The sequence below is a fragment of the Callithrix jacchus genome, chromosome 1 (assembly GCF_049354715.1).
Source record: "Callithrix jacchus isolate 240 chromosome 1, calJac240_pri, whole genome shotgun sequence".
NCBI lineage: Eukaryota > Metazoa > Chordata > Mammalia > Primates > Cebidae > Callithrix > Callithrix jacchus.
The window spans coordinates 182,120,337-182,138,811 of record NC_133502.1 but is presented as its reverse complement, the minus strand read 5'-3'; the positions used below and the strand labels follow the sequence as shown (position 1 = coordinate 182,138,811).

At 58.4% G+C, this 18,475-nt stretch overlaps 1 protein-coding gene across 1 annotated transcript; it reads left to right on the top strand.

The window, feature by feature from the left end:
- Positions 1-7,707: 7,707 nt before the first annotated feature.
- On the top strand, positions 7,708-18,178 carry MYMK (myomaker, myoblast fusion factor). Its single transcript, XM_002743454.6, has 5 exons — positions 7,708-8,006; positions 12,351-12,465; positions 13,600-13,748; positions 16,656-16,772; positions 17,479-18,178. Exons 1-5 carry the CDS (start codon positions 7,872-7,874, stop codon positions 17,626-17,628), a joined length of 666 nt encoding a protein of 221 aa, XP_002743500.1. The 5' UTR covers positions 7,708-7,871; the 3' UTR covers positions 17,629-18,178.
- The last annotated feature ends 297 nt before the right edge of the window (positions 18,179-18,475 follow it).

Below are 18,475 nucleotides of genomic sequence, written 5' to 3'. Positions count from 1 at the left end.
TGTGGGGGTGTTGTGGCCGTGTGGCCCTGGTGCTGGGGAGACCACCTGCCTTTAGAAGGGGATTGTGGGCTGGATGCAGTGGCTCATGCCTGTAATCCCAGCACTATGGGAGGCCAAGGCGGGTGGATCACCTGAGGTCAGGAGTTCAAGACCAGCCTGGCCAACATGGTGAAACCCCCATCTTTACTAAAAATACAAAGATTAGCCAGGAGTGGTGGCGTGTGCCTGTAATCCCAGCTACTCGGGAGGCTGAGACAGGAGAATTGCTGAACCCCAGAGGCAGAGGTAGCAGTGAGCTGAGATAGCACCACTGCACTCCAGCCTGGGCAATACAGTGAGACTCCGTCTCAAAAAGAAAACTAAAAAGAAGAAGGGGATTGTCTCCACCAGTGCTTTCTGGATATGTGAGGAGCTTAGAAACAGGACAGCAGGAAAATGTGTGTGGGAAGCCTGGGAGGGTGGGGTTCAAGGGAAACACATCAGGGATGGAGAAGTAGGCTTGGGGCAGAGGGGGCTTTGGAGGTGCCCTGGGGAGGGTGTTAGACAGCTGCTTTGGGAGCAGGGCCTGTCCTCACAGCGAGTGGCCGCAGCAGGCTCAGGAGTTTAAGGACATGGTCCGAGCTGTGGGAAGTGGGTCATCTCTCTGGCACCCAGGGGCCTAGCAGGCCCGGCCTCAAGTGTGGCCCCCAATCCCACCTTCCCCGGCATCCTGCAGTCCTTCTCTGCTGGCAGCCCAGGACCCAGAACATCCTAGGAGCCTCCTGGGCAGACCCAGCCAGAGTTCTCACACCTGACTAGGATGGGGCCACCAAGGGACCGTGCAGCCAGCCAGGAGGTGGCTGGCAGGCCAGGAAGAGGACCAGGACTCAGAAGGCAGCCCCAGGGAAAGAGTGAGGGGGCCTCAGCAATCCCAAGGGCCATCTGTCTCCCAGAGCTTCCTTCCTGGCCCAGGACAGAAGCCAGATGTCCCTGAGGACACCCCCCCGGCCCCTGGACATACGGGAAGAGCCTCCCCGGCCTTCCCTGGCCAGTCCCAGGTCCATGCATGACCCCTGGCTGGCCAGGTCACCTCAGGCCACTTGTTCCTTACAGGCCACATTTCCTGGTCTGTTCCACAAGGTCAAGATCCTTTATTTAGCCCCAGACATCTCACAGGGACACTAGAGAGACAACCCAGACAAAAGCAGAGCTGGGGGCTCCTGCCTCCCCTCTTCTCCCCAGCAGCCCTGAGGCCCCTTCTGGGCACCACGACTCCTGGAAGCGTCATCTGAAAGCTGGTGGACTGGAAGAACCCTGGCTCCTGGCAGCGCCTCAGGGGGCTCTGTTCACCCGCGGCCGTGACCTCCAGAGATGCCCCCATGTCAGACACATCTGCTGGGGACAGGAGGATGTCACCCAGCCAGTGAGCTCTTTCTCCCATGCCACCCACAGTAACCAGGGGTGGGCACCCACTGGTGTCACGGCCAAGGGAAGCAGGAAACATAGGATCTTGGATCCCAGCACTCAGAAGGCCCCTGTCTTAGAGGCTCAGAGTGCAGGTTCAGCATAGGAAGCAGCATCTCGTCAGATAGCACAGCAGCAGCAGCCCGCATGTGAGTGCCTGGAGTCAGACTCCTTGGGTTCAGATCCTGACTCTGGCTTGCTCCAGCTGGGTGACTTTAGGCGAGGGTGGAAACTTCTCTGGGCTTCAGCTTCCTTACCTGTGAGGTGGGGGTGATAAGGCACTCCCCATGCTGGACTCTTGTGAGGCTGAAAAGAGTCAATATGGGAGAAGGGACTGGAATGGGGGTGGAGAGGGGAAGGGCTGCACGTGCTTTGCTCTGAGCCCAACAGGTAGCCCGGGGGATAGTGTCTAGTCTGCTGTTGCCCATCTCCGTCCTGACAATGCCACATTAGGTGACACCGCCATGTCCAGACAGAGAAGGAAGCTGAGACCAAGGCTTGGACCCGGCCTATCTGAGACCAGAGCAGACTTTTTCAGTCCGATCCATCAGTCTTTGATGCAGGATGGGGCGCACCTGGGTCCCAGGAGAACTCAGAGCAATGAGATGTGCTCAGCAGTGGGACCCTCCCTGATGGCCTCCCTTGACATTCCTGGAACCCAAGGCCTTAAGTGCCCTAACTTAGCTTCTCCTTTCCCTGTGAGGGGCCAGAGAGCCAAACCCAGGGATGTGGTGCACAGGAGGGACAAGCTTCCATGTAGAGAGGCAAGCCGGGGCAGACACCAGACTGGGGCCAACAGGTACACGGGGCCTGCAAAGGAGGCAGGGGCAGCCTTTGGTTCACTGAGAGGTGTGGGTCTGGGCTGGCCTGCTCTCTATCCTCCCGGCACACACAGGACTCCGATGCCCCTCTGGGATGCTGCCTGCCAACATCAACCCTGCTGTGGCTCACCTCACGGGTGGAGAATGGGTATCCGTGGGTGGCACCCCTACAGCCCCCATCAGAGCCTGCCCCCAAGAGGGGACTGCCCCCTGGAATGACCAGCTGCTGCTGGACCACAGAACTTTGCTGCTCCTCCTTCTCTTCCTCCTTCTCTCTCAGCCGGGAGCACTAGCATTTTCCGTTAGGCCAACGCTAGAAGCTGGAGTTGGGGGAGCTCAGGCCTGTGGCTAGCAGACTGCTTAGGCCACTGCTGGTCTGAGACTCTAGGAGAAAGAGGCTCTTCTGTCTCCAGATCTGGAGCATGGAGAGGGAGCTGAGGAGCCCTGGCATGGCTGTGAAGTGAGCTTGCCACGGGCCCCCTGGAAAGGAAAGCTGAGCGGGGCAGGACAGACAGGCCCTCAAGGGTGAGGGGCAACAGAGCTGGATGCTGCTGCTCTGCTGGGTCCTGGGTTTTGCAGCCTTGCCAGGCTCGGACAGGGCCCTGCGGTCTGGGAATCAGCTCCAGGAGGACCTGCAGCAAAGGTGAAGGACTTCCAGCAAGACTGCAAAGGGTCTCCTGCCCAGAGGGCCCCCTGACAGCAACCCCACCAGCCTGCGACCCAGCCACAGGTCTCGTCCCCGAGGGCAGGCTGGGTCCCAGGAGCTGAATTCTCAGGTCCCCGGGAGAAGCTGTGGGCTGGGGCTGCTGCTGACCCAGGTGTGGCTGTCCCCTCCCAGCCACACTCAGTGAGTAACTTGCCAGGCACTGTCCCACAGTGTTGCAGAGGGGAGCAGATAACAGATGTGCAGTTTGGGCAAGCCCGGATTCAAGCCCTGACCCCTCTCCAGCACCTGTGTCTCTGTAAATGGGAGACGGGTCTCCCCGTTTCAGAGGGTGAGGTGTCCCTGGTTCCCAGAAGAGACATTAGAGAGCCCATGCCAGAGGCCAGGCTGGCAGCTGAGCTGTTCACTTCTGTGCATTCTTCAGGCCCTGCAACTACCCTGAGAGGTAGGCGCCCCCCAAGCTCCACTCTGCAGAGGCCCCCAGGACCAAGGGCAGGCAGAGGTCCCAGAGCTGGGACGGGCCGAGCCCTCTGTCTGGTTCACCTGAGGCGGTGTTCAGAAGCTGAGCCTGCTCATCTTCGCCTGCAGCTGAGGACAGTGGCGGACTGCTCATCCCAGCGCTGGCTGCAGAGATGCACGTGGAGCCACACGCTGGTCAGGGGAGGACCCTGATGGCAGTCCAGGCAGCATGGCGACCCCAGGGAGCAGGCAGAAAGCAGTGAAGCCCATGCCCCTCCCAGCAAGTGTAGAGGAGCCTCAGTGGGCCCCTTGGAGAGCCCAGGTGCAAGGGACAGCTGTGCTCTGGGCTGACCCAGGGATGTAGGTCAGGTGTTCAAACTTTAGAGGACACAAAGGCAGCAGCCAGCCAGCTCTCCTGGGCTGGGCAGACAGGCAGCTGTCGGGAGGCAGGAGCTGCCTGCATTCCAGGCATTTCAGTGCCTCTATAAAGCAGGGGCGCTCCTGGGGCTGTGGGGCGAGGGAAAGGGAGTGTAGGGCGGCCCTGCTCCCCAGCATGGCCAGGACCGGCTCTCTGGAGCCCACCGGGGCCCATGCCATCTGCTGGGCAGAGGAGGGCTGCAGCTGCTCCCTGGGCCTCAGTTTCCTCCTCTGCAAAATGGGGAGAACCGAGGCCTCTACCCCACTTCCCACCACTGGAAGGGCCCAAAGAGACAGGTATGAAGAGTTCTTGGTACACGGCCAGTCTGTCTGTCTGCCCGTGGACATGAGTGGGGGTCCTGAGCAGGGAAAGCCACACCCCGCTGGGGGATCAGGAGAAGGTGAGGCTGCACAGGGAACCATGGGAGGACCTCCTGGCAGAAGGCCTTGCAGAGGCCCAGAGCCTGGGGTGTATGACTGTGGGGGTCTGAAGCCCGGAGCAGGTGAGAGTGGGGTAGATGCTGGGGACTTCTGAATGGTGGGCTGGCAGGCAGGGGCCATGAGAGGCTTCAGGGCGGGAAGGACCAGGGGTGCCAGCTCACGTCTATGCTGGCTCAGAGCCTGCCCAGGTTGAGCTGGCTCCTGGCCTAGCCCAGTCCTGCGCCCCCCACCCTGTGTCTCCCGGGACAACAACACCCCTCACAGCAGCCGGTCTGGCTTTTCCACTCTGCCTCCCCCTCTCCCCGCTCTCCAGGCCAATCACTTCCCCTGCTCCAGGGAGAACGAGGGTCATTTCAGTCCTGTTCAGAGCTGGACGCCTTCCCCAGAGCCAGCTGGTCTGTGTCCAGGCGGCCAGGGCTCGGACAGGAGCCACACACAGGCCGCCCCCCCACCTCTGTTCTGCACTCCACTGCCCCCCTCAGTGGGCGGCTTACGTTCCAGCCTTTCTGCAGGGGCTCCCCAGGCTGCCCCAAGCCCAGCCACCTGTCTCCCCGCTTTGGGACCGTCCCTCCTGGCCCCCATCCTCCTTAATCACTGCAACACATGTGCAGTCTGCTCCCCTCCCCACCTCCTCCCCCTTCACTTTTTCCCTTCCCCAAGCTTAAGGCCCTGGCTCTGGAGTTTACAGCTGCAAAACACAGACACACACACACACACACACACACACACACATACACAGACACACACACAGACACATACAGACAGACATACACAGACACACCACACACACAGACACACACACATACACAGACACAGACAGACACACAGACACACACACAGACACATACAGACAGACATACACAGACACACCACACACACACAGACACACACACAGACACACACAGACATACACACACACAGATACACACACACAGACACACGCACACGCGCACGCATGCACAAAACCAACTGTGGAATGCTTTCCTGCTTTCAATCGGGGTTTATGGCTCCAGAGAGCTCTCTCCTCCTCTGCCCCTCACAGCACCTGACATCCAACTGTAGTTCCTCAGCACTCTTTTCCACTGCTCCTGAAAGCCGGGCTGGGGGCTGGGGCCTGGTCTGAGTGGGAGCCAAGGGGCCGGGAGGTGAGGATCAAGGGGGACCGGGCCCCCAGCCATGACTGACCCACAGGGGATCGTGCGCCTCCCACCAGAGCCGCACGCACACACAAACGGCGGGTCTGGTTTTCCCATTTGGAGTGGGCTGGGCTTCGCAGAGGCCAGACTGAAGTGTGCAGCAGCCCTGCCTCCTTGGACTTTCATTCATTCTTTTAACAAAGTCATTCATTCAGCCAGTGTGTGCTGAGCCCCACCATGTGCCAGGCTTGGGCGTGGGGGCGGGACAGGGAGCCAGCCAGCCAGAGCCCCAGGCCCTGGATCCTGCAGTCCAGCGGGGGCACAGCCCAGACAACCCAACACCAACATCTCGGCCAAGGTGGCGGGTGCTAGGTCAGGAGCAACGTGGCGTTCAGGGCACCGTGCGGAGCCCCTCGGCTTTCCTTGGCAGGGGTAGGAACAGGGTAGGGGGGTTCTGTTCTTCACAGGAGCCTTCCCCACAGACAGGCTGCCTAGGCTGCAGGCAGAGGGAGTGAGGCATTCACCAGGACAGGCAGGGCAGGAAGCACTCCCCTGCAGGGGATGTGGGAGGCTGGGAGGAGGGGAGGCAGCATCTAAGAGTGTGCATGGGGGGCCCCAGGGATGGGTTTGGCCATTGATGGCTTGATGGTCTCTGTGAGCACTTGGACTTCACCCTTCGGGCTATTGGTGCCTCAGAAGAGTCTTAAGCAGAAGAATGAGATGCATCTAGTCAGACGTTTCATTGCAAACAGCAGAAATGGGCTCCAGCCAACTGAAGACAAGAGAGGTTTCTGGAAAGCGCTGTGAGAGCTCCCACATGGAAGGAGAGGGGCAGCAGCCGGGCCTCACAGGCGGGACTGGCCAGCAGCCTCTCTTGGAGGGGTCAGTGCTGGGACAGTCCCCAGATTCTAATTTCCAGGAGAACAAAGGTGCAGGATACTACATTGGACACCAGCAACCAGCATCCAACCGGACTGGCCACCAGTATGACAGGGACAAATCGCACAGACGTTACATTGTGAGCAAAAGAAGCCAGATCCAAAAGAGCCCACGGTCCACTTGTAGGAGTCCTAGGACAGGCCGTCAGGTTCGGGGGCAGAAGTCACACCTGTAGCTGCCCCGGCAGGGGCTCAGCGGAAAGGGCTCAAGAGAACATCCCGGGTGGTGAGGATGGACGCTGCGGTGGTTACAAAGGTGCATGTTCATCTGACTCTACATGTAAAATCTGTGCATTTTGTCCCATGTGAATTACCTCACAATGAAAAAAAGAGAATGGAAGTGAAAGCTGTTCTTTTGCTAATGATAAATCAGTCAATCAATCCAGGGAAACAGAGTTTGCCTGAGTAGCTCAGACCACACACAGCCATCATTCCTCGGCCAGGGGAGGGGGGCCCCCTGCCAGACAGCTCCCCCAAGGCCTCTTACACCAAGGGAAGGTAGTTTCTGGAAAGCCAGCCAAAGAGCGGCTGTCAACAGGACAGGGAAGAAACATTGAGAGGACAAGCCTCAGCCTGGTACTTGGAACGCCAGAAGAGATGGTCCCAGGTTGTTTACTTACAGTGTGAAACAGTGTAACCAGGTAGAAAAGAACGTTAGTTTAATTAGTCTAGCCACCAAGGAAACCTGTGTGGGGCAAGAACTGGCGAGTGAGAAGTATATGTGGCTGGTAAGGTGGGACGCTTATCTACAAGGTCCTCTTAATTATTAGAATTGGCAAAATCTTGGGTCCTCTCACCTCAGGCTACTCCTACAAATGACCCAGCTGCATCCACCAGGCTTCCTATTCTCAGGGGAGGACCAGGATGGAAAACATCTGGAAAGCGGGATTGTCCTGTTGGGGACGTTATCCCAAGGTCATTGCGTAAGAGAAAAGAAATATGGTCTCCTTGAATCTTTGAATCAACTCCTCTGGCCTCTCAAAATTAATAAATAAATGAATAAACAACAACAACGAAAAAAACGCCTGTAATCCCAGCACTTTGGGAGGCCGAGGCGAGCAGAACACCTGAGGTCAGGAGTTCGAGACCAGCCTGGCCAACATGGTGAAACCCTGTTTCTACTAAAAATACAAAAATTAGCCAGGCATGGTGGCATGCACCTGTAGCCCCAGCTACTCCAGAGGCTGAGGCAGGAGAATCTCTTGAACCTGGGAGGCAGAGGTTGCAGTGAGCAAAGATTGTGCCACTGCACTCTAGCCTGGTGACAGAACGAGGCTCTATCTCAAAAAAAAAAAAAAAAAGAAAGAAAAGAAAAATCAGAGGCAAGTGCTGGTCACGTGACATGTCAGCTGTTGGCCCTCTCCCTCTGTTACTCGACATGTGTGCCCACATCCCTGCCTCCTTCCAGGGCATTTAAATCCTCTCGTGGGCGCTCCCTGCAGCTGCCATCAGAGCCCTGCCCAAAGGGAGCTGTCCTCCCTTCGTGCTCCTGTGCTGGGGACCCAGGACCCCAGCACCCACCCCGCCCCAGCCAGTGCTTTCTTCCCAGCCCATGGGGACGCTGGTGGCCAAGCTGCTTCTGCCCACTCTCAGCAGCCTGGCCTTCCTCCCCACTGTCAGCATCGCGGCCAAGAGGCGGTTCCACATGGAGGCCATGGTCTACCTCTTCACCCTGTTCTTCGTGGCGGTGAGTCTGGGGGCCAGGATAAGACCCACACAGGCCCCATTCTGGAGCCAGAGGAGAGACTGTCTGTCCACAGCGCTCTCCTATTGGGTGACGGGCAGAAGGGATTTGAAAATGAAAGAGTGAGCCCAGGTGGGGTCTGGAGACCAGAGAGAGAGGACTAGGGGAGCCCCTTCCCTTCTCTGGACCTCAGTTTCCCCATCTGTGCCAGGAAGTTGCTCTGGGATCACTGCCTGTGTGAGACCAAGCCCAGGGTGGAGCAGTGCCACTGAGTTGAGGACTAGCCCTTCCAGGGTGGCCCTTTTCTCACCTGCTAATCAATGCCACAGGGCTGCCCATGGGCCACCTCCCCTCCCCAAGTCTCTTCCAGCTCTACTCATAGGCCACGATGGAGCAGAGATGAATGGGGCAAGCCAGGCCTGGAAAGGGGTCTGTGGGGTTTAGGGAGTATGAACACCAGGGTGAGTCTGATTCCAGTATCCTGGAGCTGCCCTGATTCAGCAGGGCCTGCTGAACTCTCCCTCTTCTGGGGCCTACCTCTCTCCCTGTGGGTCTTTCTCTTTCTATTGATGTGTCTGGCTGGCTGACTCCCACCGCTCTCTCTCTGGCTCTTTCCCACTCTGTTTCCTGGTACCTGTCATTGGGTGGTTTGATCCTCCGTGTTTCGGGAGTGCCTAGAACCACGTCTGCCTTTGTTTCTGAGGTGCCTGTTTCTGGGACCTGCTCTCTCTCTGTGGGTCTCTTTCACTCTGTTTCTCTTACTGGTTTTGTGCATCTGGTTTTCTCTGTTTCCCTTTTCTGCCTTTCTCTCTGTGTCTGGTTCTCTTTTGACTTCTGGAACTCGATCCCCATGGAATTCACTGTCTCTGAAGCTCTTGATCCCCCCTCACTGGTTTAGTCCTGGACTCTCCATGTCTCTGGCTTTAGCGATCTACCTCTCTAGCTCGCTGCTCTCTCTCTCTGCCTCTCTCTCTCCAGCTATCTATCTACCCAGCCATCTACCTGCGATCTATTTTTCTATTACCGTCTCTCCATTCAGCTGTCATTTATCTGGCTGGGTACCTCCTGCCTTCCTGCCTCTGTGTCTCTCAGACTCTCTGCTGACACGCCCTCACTGCTGGCTCCCACACTTGCTGTCCCATCTCCTGCTTTCCGGAAGCCTTCCTCACTCTCCTCCATCAGACCCACTGGCAGCACAATCCCCAGCACCACACCCGCTCTGGGGAGGCAAATGTCTGACCAGTCTCCTTCTCAGGGCAGTGCTGGGCCAACCTGTGAAAACCCCATCTCCTCTCCACAGACAGCCTCCTTCTCCAGCAGCAGGGCCTCCGTGGGCAAGAATGCCAAGTGCATGTGTGCATGCCCAGGCAGTCCTGAGCAGGGGAGGCCCTTAGAACACACATGTGTTTGCAAGCATGTATTCACATGTTACATTTGCATCCTGAATGGGTTAAGTCCAATTTTGCCTGCCGTGGGAGAAGCTGAGTGTGCTTGCGTGGCTGTGAGCAAAGCATGCACACACCCCCTCCGGTGTGTTCCACTCCCACAGGGGACAGTGGCCAGGGACAGGCTGGGTCCTTTGTGGAACCAGATGCCCTGGAGCTTCTGAGTCCATCTCGAGCATCCAGGGTGGGGGACTGGGCTGGGTGCTCTACTCACAGCATCTGATTCAGCCTTTCACCTTCCCCGAAAGACCTGGATTTTGATTCCCATTTGACAGATGAAGAAACCGAATTCCAGAGAGGCAGAGTCATTTGTGCCACTGTGAGCCTCAAACTCTCCAGAGCTCCCGACTCACCCAAATGCCACTGCATTCCCTCCTCGGGCGAGGACTAGGAAGCCTCTTGGACAGATAAGATACCGAAGCCTAGAGCATAGCCAGGATTTCTCTGCAGATCCCAGGGCCTTAGAACAGGGAGAGATGCTGGGGTCTTGTTCTCAAGGTCCCTGTTAGACCCAGCCCAGCAAACCGCAAGCACCCACCAGGCCACCCCTCCCTGCCTGGGCCTGGGCTGGCCCCACAGCTGCCTCTGCACTGGTCTCAGAGGCCCCACCCTTCCCCACCCAGAGTGGCAGAGGCAGCTGCCTCTCGTGACAAATGTCTTCCGTCCTCAAAGTCACACTCAGTCCCTCCCAAAGTTTTGCTGACTGCGTGGCGTCCCTTCCCTTCCAATCAGGCCCCTCCCATGACAGTCTCCATCTCTGTGCTGGACCCCTTGCTGCGTTTGCAGACCCCACAGAGATGGGGCGTGCTCGTCCCCACACAACAGAGAAGGCTCCCTTGCCAGCCACTTACCCAAGCTCCCACTGGGAGCATCTGCCAAGTCAGACCCCCGAGCCGGAGCTCTGACCCCCAGGTCCCCAGCCACACCCACCCCTCCAGCGCCCTGGCCGGGCCAGCTCTGCCCCCTGCACTGCTGGATACAGAGAGGTGGTGGGTTCCAAAGTGCGGCACTCTCACCAATTTGGGCAGGTGGTGCCGCTCTGAAGTTCACCTTCCCCACCTGTGGGACAGAGATAAGTTCCCACCATCGAGAGGAGCCAACGGCCCAGTGGCAGAGGCTTCGGGTCCCCAGGCTGGGCAGGCTCTCCTTCAGACTGCTCAGAACCTAGCCTCCCCCTCCCGGGACACACGCAGCATGCACTCTATCCTAGGGGCCGTCCATGCAGCTGGGACCAGACACAGCCATTCCTGCTCCTGAAGGGCAAAGGGCACAGGCCTTATCAGAATCTCATGGTGAATGGCTTAATCATACACAACGATCAGTGCTACAGCAAGGCGCAGAGAGAGCAGGCGATGAGGCCGGCGTGGGGGTGGAAAGGAGCCCAGGGAACAGGAGAACAGCACAGGGCCTGAGTCCTCCTCGATCCTGTCTCCCACAGAGGCATGAACACCTTGAGCCGGTCCCTTCTGAAGCTTCCCTGTCCCCAAGGGAAACAGTCATGTCCACCACTGGTCACCCTCCTCTAGCCGCTTCTTTGCCAGTCTCACTTCAAAAAAGGTGCAGCCTACAGAGCTCAGCACGGTCTTCTGGATGAGCCTGGCAAGAACAGAGAGAAGCAGGGCCGCCTCCTCCCTTGTTTTATTTGCTAGATCTCTGTTAATGCCTCCTAGGTGCACCTTCACTTTAGGCCGCCTGCAATTGTAACCGAGGATGCTCGACTCCGACTTGCCTGCTTCCCAGGTCACCCAGGGCCCGGCTCCCTCTGTGGTGTCCCTGTCGCTTCCAGACACGGGGCTGCTTTCCAGCCCGTCTGCTCCTCCCGCTGAGCTGGGCTGACCAAGTCCACCGTGCTGGTTCCCAAGCTTGTTTGTGCCAGTTGAACCTGTCAAAATAATTATGTCATGTAATTAAATATTACTTAAAATGATGAAATGCGAATCCAAGAGGAGAGAGTTGTTTTCTGTAGAAAAGCAGTTGGCTGCTTTGAAAACACTCCCTGGCAGCGTTTTGCTTTAAAAATTGCCATGGAAGTGGGTATCAGGGAGGCAGGGATGAGACCGAAGGGCAGAGCGGGATAAGCGGGCAGGGGGCGGGGGCTGCACTCAGCTCCTGCGAGGGGGTCTCCGAGATCTTTGTCCACATTAAAGCCACAGAACCCGGGAGCTGCAGCTCAGCTGTCACAGTGTAGCCTCCCCTTCCAGTCGCTGCTGCGCTGCGGGGAATCTGCTCAAAATGCACGTTTCCTACCCAAACCAGCCCTCCTGAATCAGCAACTCTCAGGAAGGGATCAGCAACTTGTGTCTAAACAAGACCCCAGGCATTCCGACACCCACTCAAGCCTGAGAACGCTGCTGCAGTGTAGACCAGTCATCAGTGGGGTAATTTGTGCAAGAAAGGGCCCCAGGAGCCCTGAAGAGCAAAGGAGCCCCAAAGAGGCTCTGGACCCACATCCAAAGATTAGAGAATGAACTCACAGCTGTGTGCTTCCTGAAAGCACCACGCTGAAGGTTCAGGGAGAGCCGTGTGGGCTTCTGCCCCTGGGACCACCCTACCTGAATGGGCTTCACTGAGTGACCACACGGTCTCCATTGAGTGACCACGCGCTCTCCGCCCTGTCCTGCCCGTGACATGAGCGCATTCTGCCAAAGTGGCCTTCAGTGAACCCTTGGCACACCCCAGTCCCTACACACCTTGCCTGTGCCACTTTATCCCCACAGGATTCTCTGTGGGAGTACTCGGCAAAGACCCCATTTTTCAGATGGGGAGACTGAGGCACACAGTCACTAAGTGACTCACGGAAGTGACTTCTTGCAGCCAGCAAGTGGCCTGGCGCTCCGGGGGCCATGGCTCAGGGACCGTCCCTGTCCTCTTTGCCTGTGACCACCTGTGCGTTTTCCGGCAGCTCCACCATGCCTGCAGCGGGCCCGGCCTGTCCGTGCTGTGCTTCATGCGCCGTGACATCCTGGAGTACTTCAGCATCTACGGGACGGCCTTGAGCATGTGGGTCTCGCTGATGGGTGAGTGGTTACCCCCTGTAGCCAAGCCCTGCAAACGAGGGCCGGCCCCCCAGTGTCCACACGCCCACCCTCAAACCAGCCCCGCCCTCCGTCCCCACTCACTCCCATCTCCAGGGACCTCAGGTCTCAGGGCCGTGCTTAATCTATGAAAAGGAACACACACCCTCTTAAATGCCTTGATGCCTGTTTTTCAGATGCTTTTAAAACAATTTATTTGGTAAAAACTTGTTGTGACACATTTCAACGGCAGAGGCATGGGAAGGAAAAAATGAAAGCACTCCCTCCCGTCTCTCCCTCCTGGGAACACCCCGTCCACAACTCAGGGGTTTCACCTCCCAGACTTTCATACAAACATAAACACACACAAGTGATCGCCAGCCGGGAAGACAGGCCCGTTCCTAAGCCTCCTGCCCCACGGTGTTTTTCTCCCACTGACTTGTCTGTGGCAGGGTCCCCATCAGCTGAAGGCTCCCTGCCATCAAGCTGGGCCTGGGAGGGGCTTCAGCTCTCCTCTTGAGTCTTAGTGTCATTGTCCTGTGATCCTGTGGGACAGGTTCGAGCCTATTCAGTTCGCATAGCGATGATTGATTTTTAGCCACAGGATCTCACTCTGTCACTCAGGCCAGAGTTGGGTGGCATGAACACGGCTTGCTGCAGCCTCCAACTCACAGGCCCAAGCCATCCTCCCGCCTCAGCCTCCTGAGTAGCTGGGACTACAGGCATGCACCACAATACCCAGTTAACTTTTTGTGGAGATCGGGGGGGTTCCACTGTGTTGCCCATGCTGGTCTCAAACTCCTGGCCTCAGACGATCCTCCCACCTCGGTCTCCCAAAGCACTGGGATTACAGACGTGAGCCACCACAACCAGCTGTGGTCTATTTATTAAAATGAGGTGCTGGAAGCACCACCCAAGCTGCTGTGTCCATGGGAAGCAGCAGGCTGCCTGTCTTCTCACACTGGCTGAAATTCAATGACCCCATCAATGACCAGGCTGGGCCTCAGGGTCTCGCTGGCTGAGGGGACGCCATGAGGGGGCACCTACAGGATGCCTCCTGGGGGCTGGGGAGTGGGGGTTAGCCAGGAGGAGCAAGAGAGTCCACTCACCCTCCCCCATGTCTCCCTGGCCCTCCAGCACTGGCCGACTTCGACGAGCCCAAGAGGTCCACGTTTGTGATGTTCGGCGTCCTGACCATCGCCGTGCGGGTCTACCATGACCGCCGGGGCTACGGGGTGTACTCGGGCCCCATCGGCACTGCCGTCCTCATCATTGCAACGAAGTGGGTGCGTGCCACGCGAGCCTCGATGGATGGGGACCCAGGGGCCCGTCACCCCTCCCTGTCCGACTCCTCCTGCCTCAGGTCTTCATTTACCTCCTGGCCTCATAGGCAAGTAGGTGGAGGCAGGAATTCCATGAAAACACTTAGAAAATGGCCGTCAGGTGCTCCAGCTGTGCAGACCGCATGTGAATCCTGTCTGTGCTCACCAGCTCCAGACTGAGCCCTGGTTACCCAACCTCTCAGCCTCCATGCCCGTATGTGGAAAGCAGGTGTTGTGATAACAGCCCCCACCTGGCTCATGGGGTGATTCAAAGACTCATTGAGAGGAGGCACCTAAAGTCCTGGCATGGAGCCTGGCTTCCCATGTGCTCCACAAATGGGAGCTATTTCTTATCACTCTCATCATCACTCTTACTACCAGCTGCTTTAGAGATGCAACATCAACTTGGAAAATGGCCTGGAGCAATCTGGGAAGACTTCCTGGAGGGAGTGAGCCTTGAGCCTGGCTCTAGCCATGAGGGAGAATGTGGTGTGAGAGTGACGCTACCTGAGCCAGAGCTTCTAGCACAGACAGCCCCTTGAGAGCACTGAGGCGCTGGCCCCCACGAGGCTCCCACGAGGTCCTCAGTGCTCCCTGCCCCCTCCATCCCACCAATGCCCTCCTGGCTCAGGGACCAAACCTCACTCAAACTAGCCCAAGCTAAAGAGGGACCTTAGGGCAGAGCAGACCCAGGGTGTCTCCTGGGACCCCAGAGCAGGAGGGAGCTCACCCTTGCAGGGGTCTCGCAGACCTGGGGGCCAACAGGCTTCAGCCTGAGCCCGCTCTCCAGGCCCGAGGCAGCCCAGGCACCACTTGAACATCCCTCTGGCATGTTTCACCTCTTTGGAGTGCCAGCTGGAGTCTCGGAGTCCCAGATCCAATGCCAGGAGAGGACCTGGCCTGGTCCAGCCCAGCCACACTGCCAGCCTCGACCAGGGCTGCAGGGTGCCCAGCATGCTGGAGGGCAGCTCTCGGTGCAGGAGGGCCCTCAGCTGTGGGGAGGGGAATCGAGTCCAGATGGGTAGCTTGCAAAGCCCGTCCCAATCCTCCCCGAAGCCAGGGAGTACAGGACTGGTTTGCCATTTGGCCTATGAAGACACCAAGGCATGGAGGCCTCAGCAATTTAACAGGACGTCAGGGCAGGGCGGTGGCGGGACCAGGACCTGACTTTTTGAGCAGGAGACAGAGGAGCCGCTTTCTGGCTGCAACTTAGGGAAGCAGAGCTAACCCTGGGCCGAGGAGGCCCCTGGGAGTAACCTGGCAGGGAGAGAGGGAGGGCTGGGCATGAGTGGTGGTGGGAAGGAGTGTGCTGGGGCCCTGGGTCCTGGCCACCCGCCTCTCGCCTCCTTCTGCCCCGGAAGGTTGCCCCTCCCTCTAGTCTTGGCCAGGTCTGAACTGGGCTGAACTGTAATTGGCCGGAAGAGAATTCACTGGTGGGTGTCCCAGCAAGAGTCATGAGACTGCCAAGGCCCTCAGTCTGCAGATCCGGCCACCGGAGCCCGGGAGGGGCCGCCTGCCTCCCCGAATCTGGGCTCAAATTGTTGTTTTCTAGACCATTTAGTGTGGAGTTTATTTTGGATTTTCAAGGGCAATTGTTTCCTGGAATGAAGGTGGATTTTTCTCCCTGAGCCTCGTTCCCCTCTTGAGAGGGTTTGAGGAAGGACAGTGCGGGAGGAAGGAGGGAGGACTGGGTGATGGCGCCCTTGGGGTGGGGCCAGCCCCTCCCTTCTCCCTAGTGTTGCCACTGCAGGACTGGCCAGAAGAGGGCTGGCAGCCTCGGTCACCGCACCCAGCCAAGGTCACACGATCCAGCTGTCTTCATGCTACCTGCAGGTGCTCAATTCCTTGTTGGCAATGAAATTCCAGAAAAAAGCCGGGCATGGATTCATAATTCGCTGGGTGGCAAAACCTGACCTGACCCAACATACGGCTCTTTGTGGCCTTTGCATAGGCCACTGAGCACTGGGTGCAGGTGGGGGGCGCTGCCCCACCCCCAGGGGCTTCTGCCACACACTGTGTTTGACAGTTTACACACTGAAATATAAAACCTCCTGAGTATACCCCATGTGCCCGGCCCTGAAGGCGCCATCACCCAGCCCTCCTCACTTCCTCCCCACAGGGCTGTCACTCCCCAGCTCCCCCAAGAGGGGACCAGGCTCAGGGAGAAAAATCCACCCTCATTCCAGGAAACAACTGTCCTTGAAAATCCAAAATAGAGTCCACTTGAAGTGGCCTGGAAAATACCTGGCGGGTCCCCAGAATGTGGCCCCGAACTTCCTGCATCTTCCTCAGGTGCACACCCCTCTCTAAGTGGAAACTCCCTGGGAGCCTTCCTAAGCCCTGGGACCGGGGAAGCAGGCCGTGCTGGCCAGCTTTGTCTACTGAGGATGAGATAGGTCCTTTAACTAGGAAAGCAAATGATGCTTGTCTGCGGCTCAGGGACCACCACAAGTGCCACCCTCATGGACCACCCTGGGATGGGAGGTCCCAGGTACTCCAGTACCTTCCTCAATAACCAATCACGGAGTCTAGTCCCCCGCCCCGGGCTCCCTTCTGGCTGGGAGGAGAGGTGCAAGAGTGGCCTTTCACATCCCAAAGAGGCGGGAGGGAAGCGAGGTCTTTGTTGGGCATGTGGCCCAGAGGCCCCTTCCCAGCTATCCAGGCTGGGGTCCCTGCTGGGTCCCACCATGAAGGGTCCTGTCCAGCAGAAGCCATCTGAGGCTGGGGGCAGCAGGAGGCTCCTAAGCCTCCTGTCGGGCCGGGAGAGGGCTGGGGTGAGCCTGGGCAGGGCCAGCTCTTGGGCTGGCTCAGGGAGGGGTGTTCCCCAGTGCTGTGACCTAAATGCTTTGCTGTGGCCTCCTGTCCCCACAGCTGCAGAAGATGAGGGAGAAGAAGGGTCTGTACCCAGACAAGAGCGTCTACACCCAGCAGATAGGCCCCGGCCTCTGCTTCGGGGCACTGGCCCTGATGCTGCGCTTCTTCTTCGAGGTACCCAGCCCAGTGGGGAGGTGTTCTGTGCCCGGGAGCCCATTCAGCGTGGCTCTGCTCAGCTGGGGATACCAGGGCTGTGCTCATGCTGGGGGGACTCTGACAGCCCCAGGCCGAAGTCAGGCATCACTCCCTGCTCACTAGCCCCACCCAGGGCGGTGTCAGGGGCACTGCCCATGCCCAGCACCACCTGCACCATGGCCTGTGTGGACCTGGAAGTCACAGAGAGACCAAAGCTGGCCACCTGCAGACAGCTGGCATCTTAGATGGCAGCACAGCCTGGGAGAGGCCTGGAGCCAGTGCCCAACACCTGGAGGAGGGAGGGAGGGAGGGAGGGGGGAGGGGAGGAGGGAGGGAGGGACGGAAGGGAGGAGGGAGAAAGTGGAGGAGGGAGGGAGGGAGGGAGGGGAGGAGGGAGAGAGAGATGGAGGAGAGAAGGACAGCAGGGAGAAGTGATGGGGAGGAAGGAAGAAGTACAGCCTTATCATTAGAGGCCTGGAGAATGGCCCAGGCCCTTGTTGCCCAGGGGTTAGGTGGAGGGAAAGGCCACCGTGAGTGAGACAGCTGGGGAGGCTTCCTGCAGGTGTCACAGGGCACACCAGGCCATGGCAGAGGTGGGGGCCTTGAGGGGCTTGGCTGGGCCTTGGAAAGGGAGGAGTCTCGGGGAGGGGGCTGAGGCACCAGCCTGACTGCCTGCCCCCCACAGGACTGGGACTACACCTATGTCCACAGCTTCTACCACTGTGCGCTGGCCATGTCCTTTGTTCTGCTGCTGCCCAAGGTCAACAAGAAGGCTGGCGCCCCGGGGACCCCGGCCAAGCTGGACTGCTCCACCCTCTGCTGCACTTGTGTCTGACGCTACACCTGGCCGGCTCTGAGCTCCTGTCCTCCCCAGCTCACACTTGGCCAGAGTCCCAGACCGTTTCTCCTCCTGCAGCTCCCACTGTCCTTCCCTGCCCCAGAGAAACATCTCTTCCATACTCTGAGAGGTCCCCGGGGGTCTGTGACGCGCCCACCTTGCTGCACCAAATGTTTCTCAAGAAACGCTTATTCCGTTATGACTGGGTGTGAAGACCAAGCTGGAAAGATAAGAATGTTCTCCTCCCGGGCCTTGTCACGACCCATTGGCGTATCTGGTGAAGCCCTAGGTCTGGCGTCTGCCCACCCCACTGCTGCCCAGGGGCCCAGGAGTCCCAGCCAGGGGCCAGCCATGATGGGGACTCCCGTGTCATCAGTTTTCTCTTGGAAACTACAGTCACCACCTCTGTCCTGTGCCCTCAGGCTCTGAATGACCCCATTTAGGAAGCCTGAGCCAGCGGGGCCAGCTGTGTCCCTGGCCCAGGCCACTCGGACGCCACCCCTCCCGCCAGGCCCCTGAATCAAGCCATTTTCATAATTATAACCAATAAGAAGCACCTCGATGTGTCTACCTGACTGCATGCCAGACACTTTATACACGTCCTAATCCTTAAAACAAGACTCGGCCAAGCATCAGCTCTCCCACCCCAGCCACTTGCTCAGGGCCTGGAGTGGGGCTGCTCCTCTAGAGTGGGCAGTGTGGGAGGCGGGAGCACCACTTCTGGCCCTCAGCGCCCAGTACTGGCTTTTAGCCCTGCACGCCATCCCCTGCATGTAAAGGGGGTGGGTTTGGGTGCAGTGCCCTTGAGCAGAGGCCTCAGGGCCCAAATGCTGGGCTCCCTCGG

Coding starts and splice junctions, on each gene's coding strand:
- MYMK (XM_002743454.6), top strand. CDS start 7,872: ATGGGGACGCTGGTGGCCAAGCTGCTTCTGCCCACTCTCAGCAGCCTG. Junction 13,749..16,655: donor TCATCATTGCAACGAAGTGG/GTGCGTGCCACG, acceptor CTGTCCCCACAG/CTGCAGAAGATGAGGGAGAA. Junction 16,773..17,478: donor TGCTGCGCTTCTTCTTCGAG/GTACCCAGCCCA, acceptor TGCCCCCCACAG/GACTGGGACTACACCTATGT.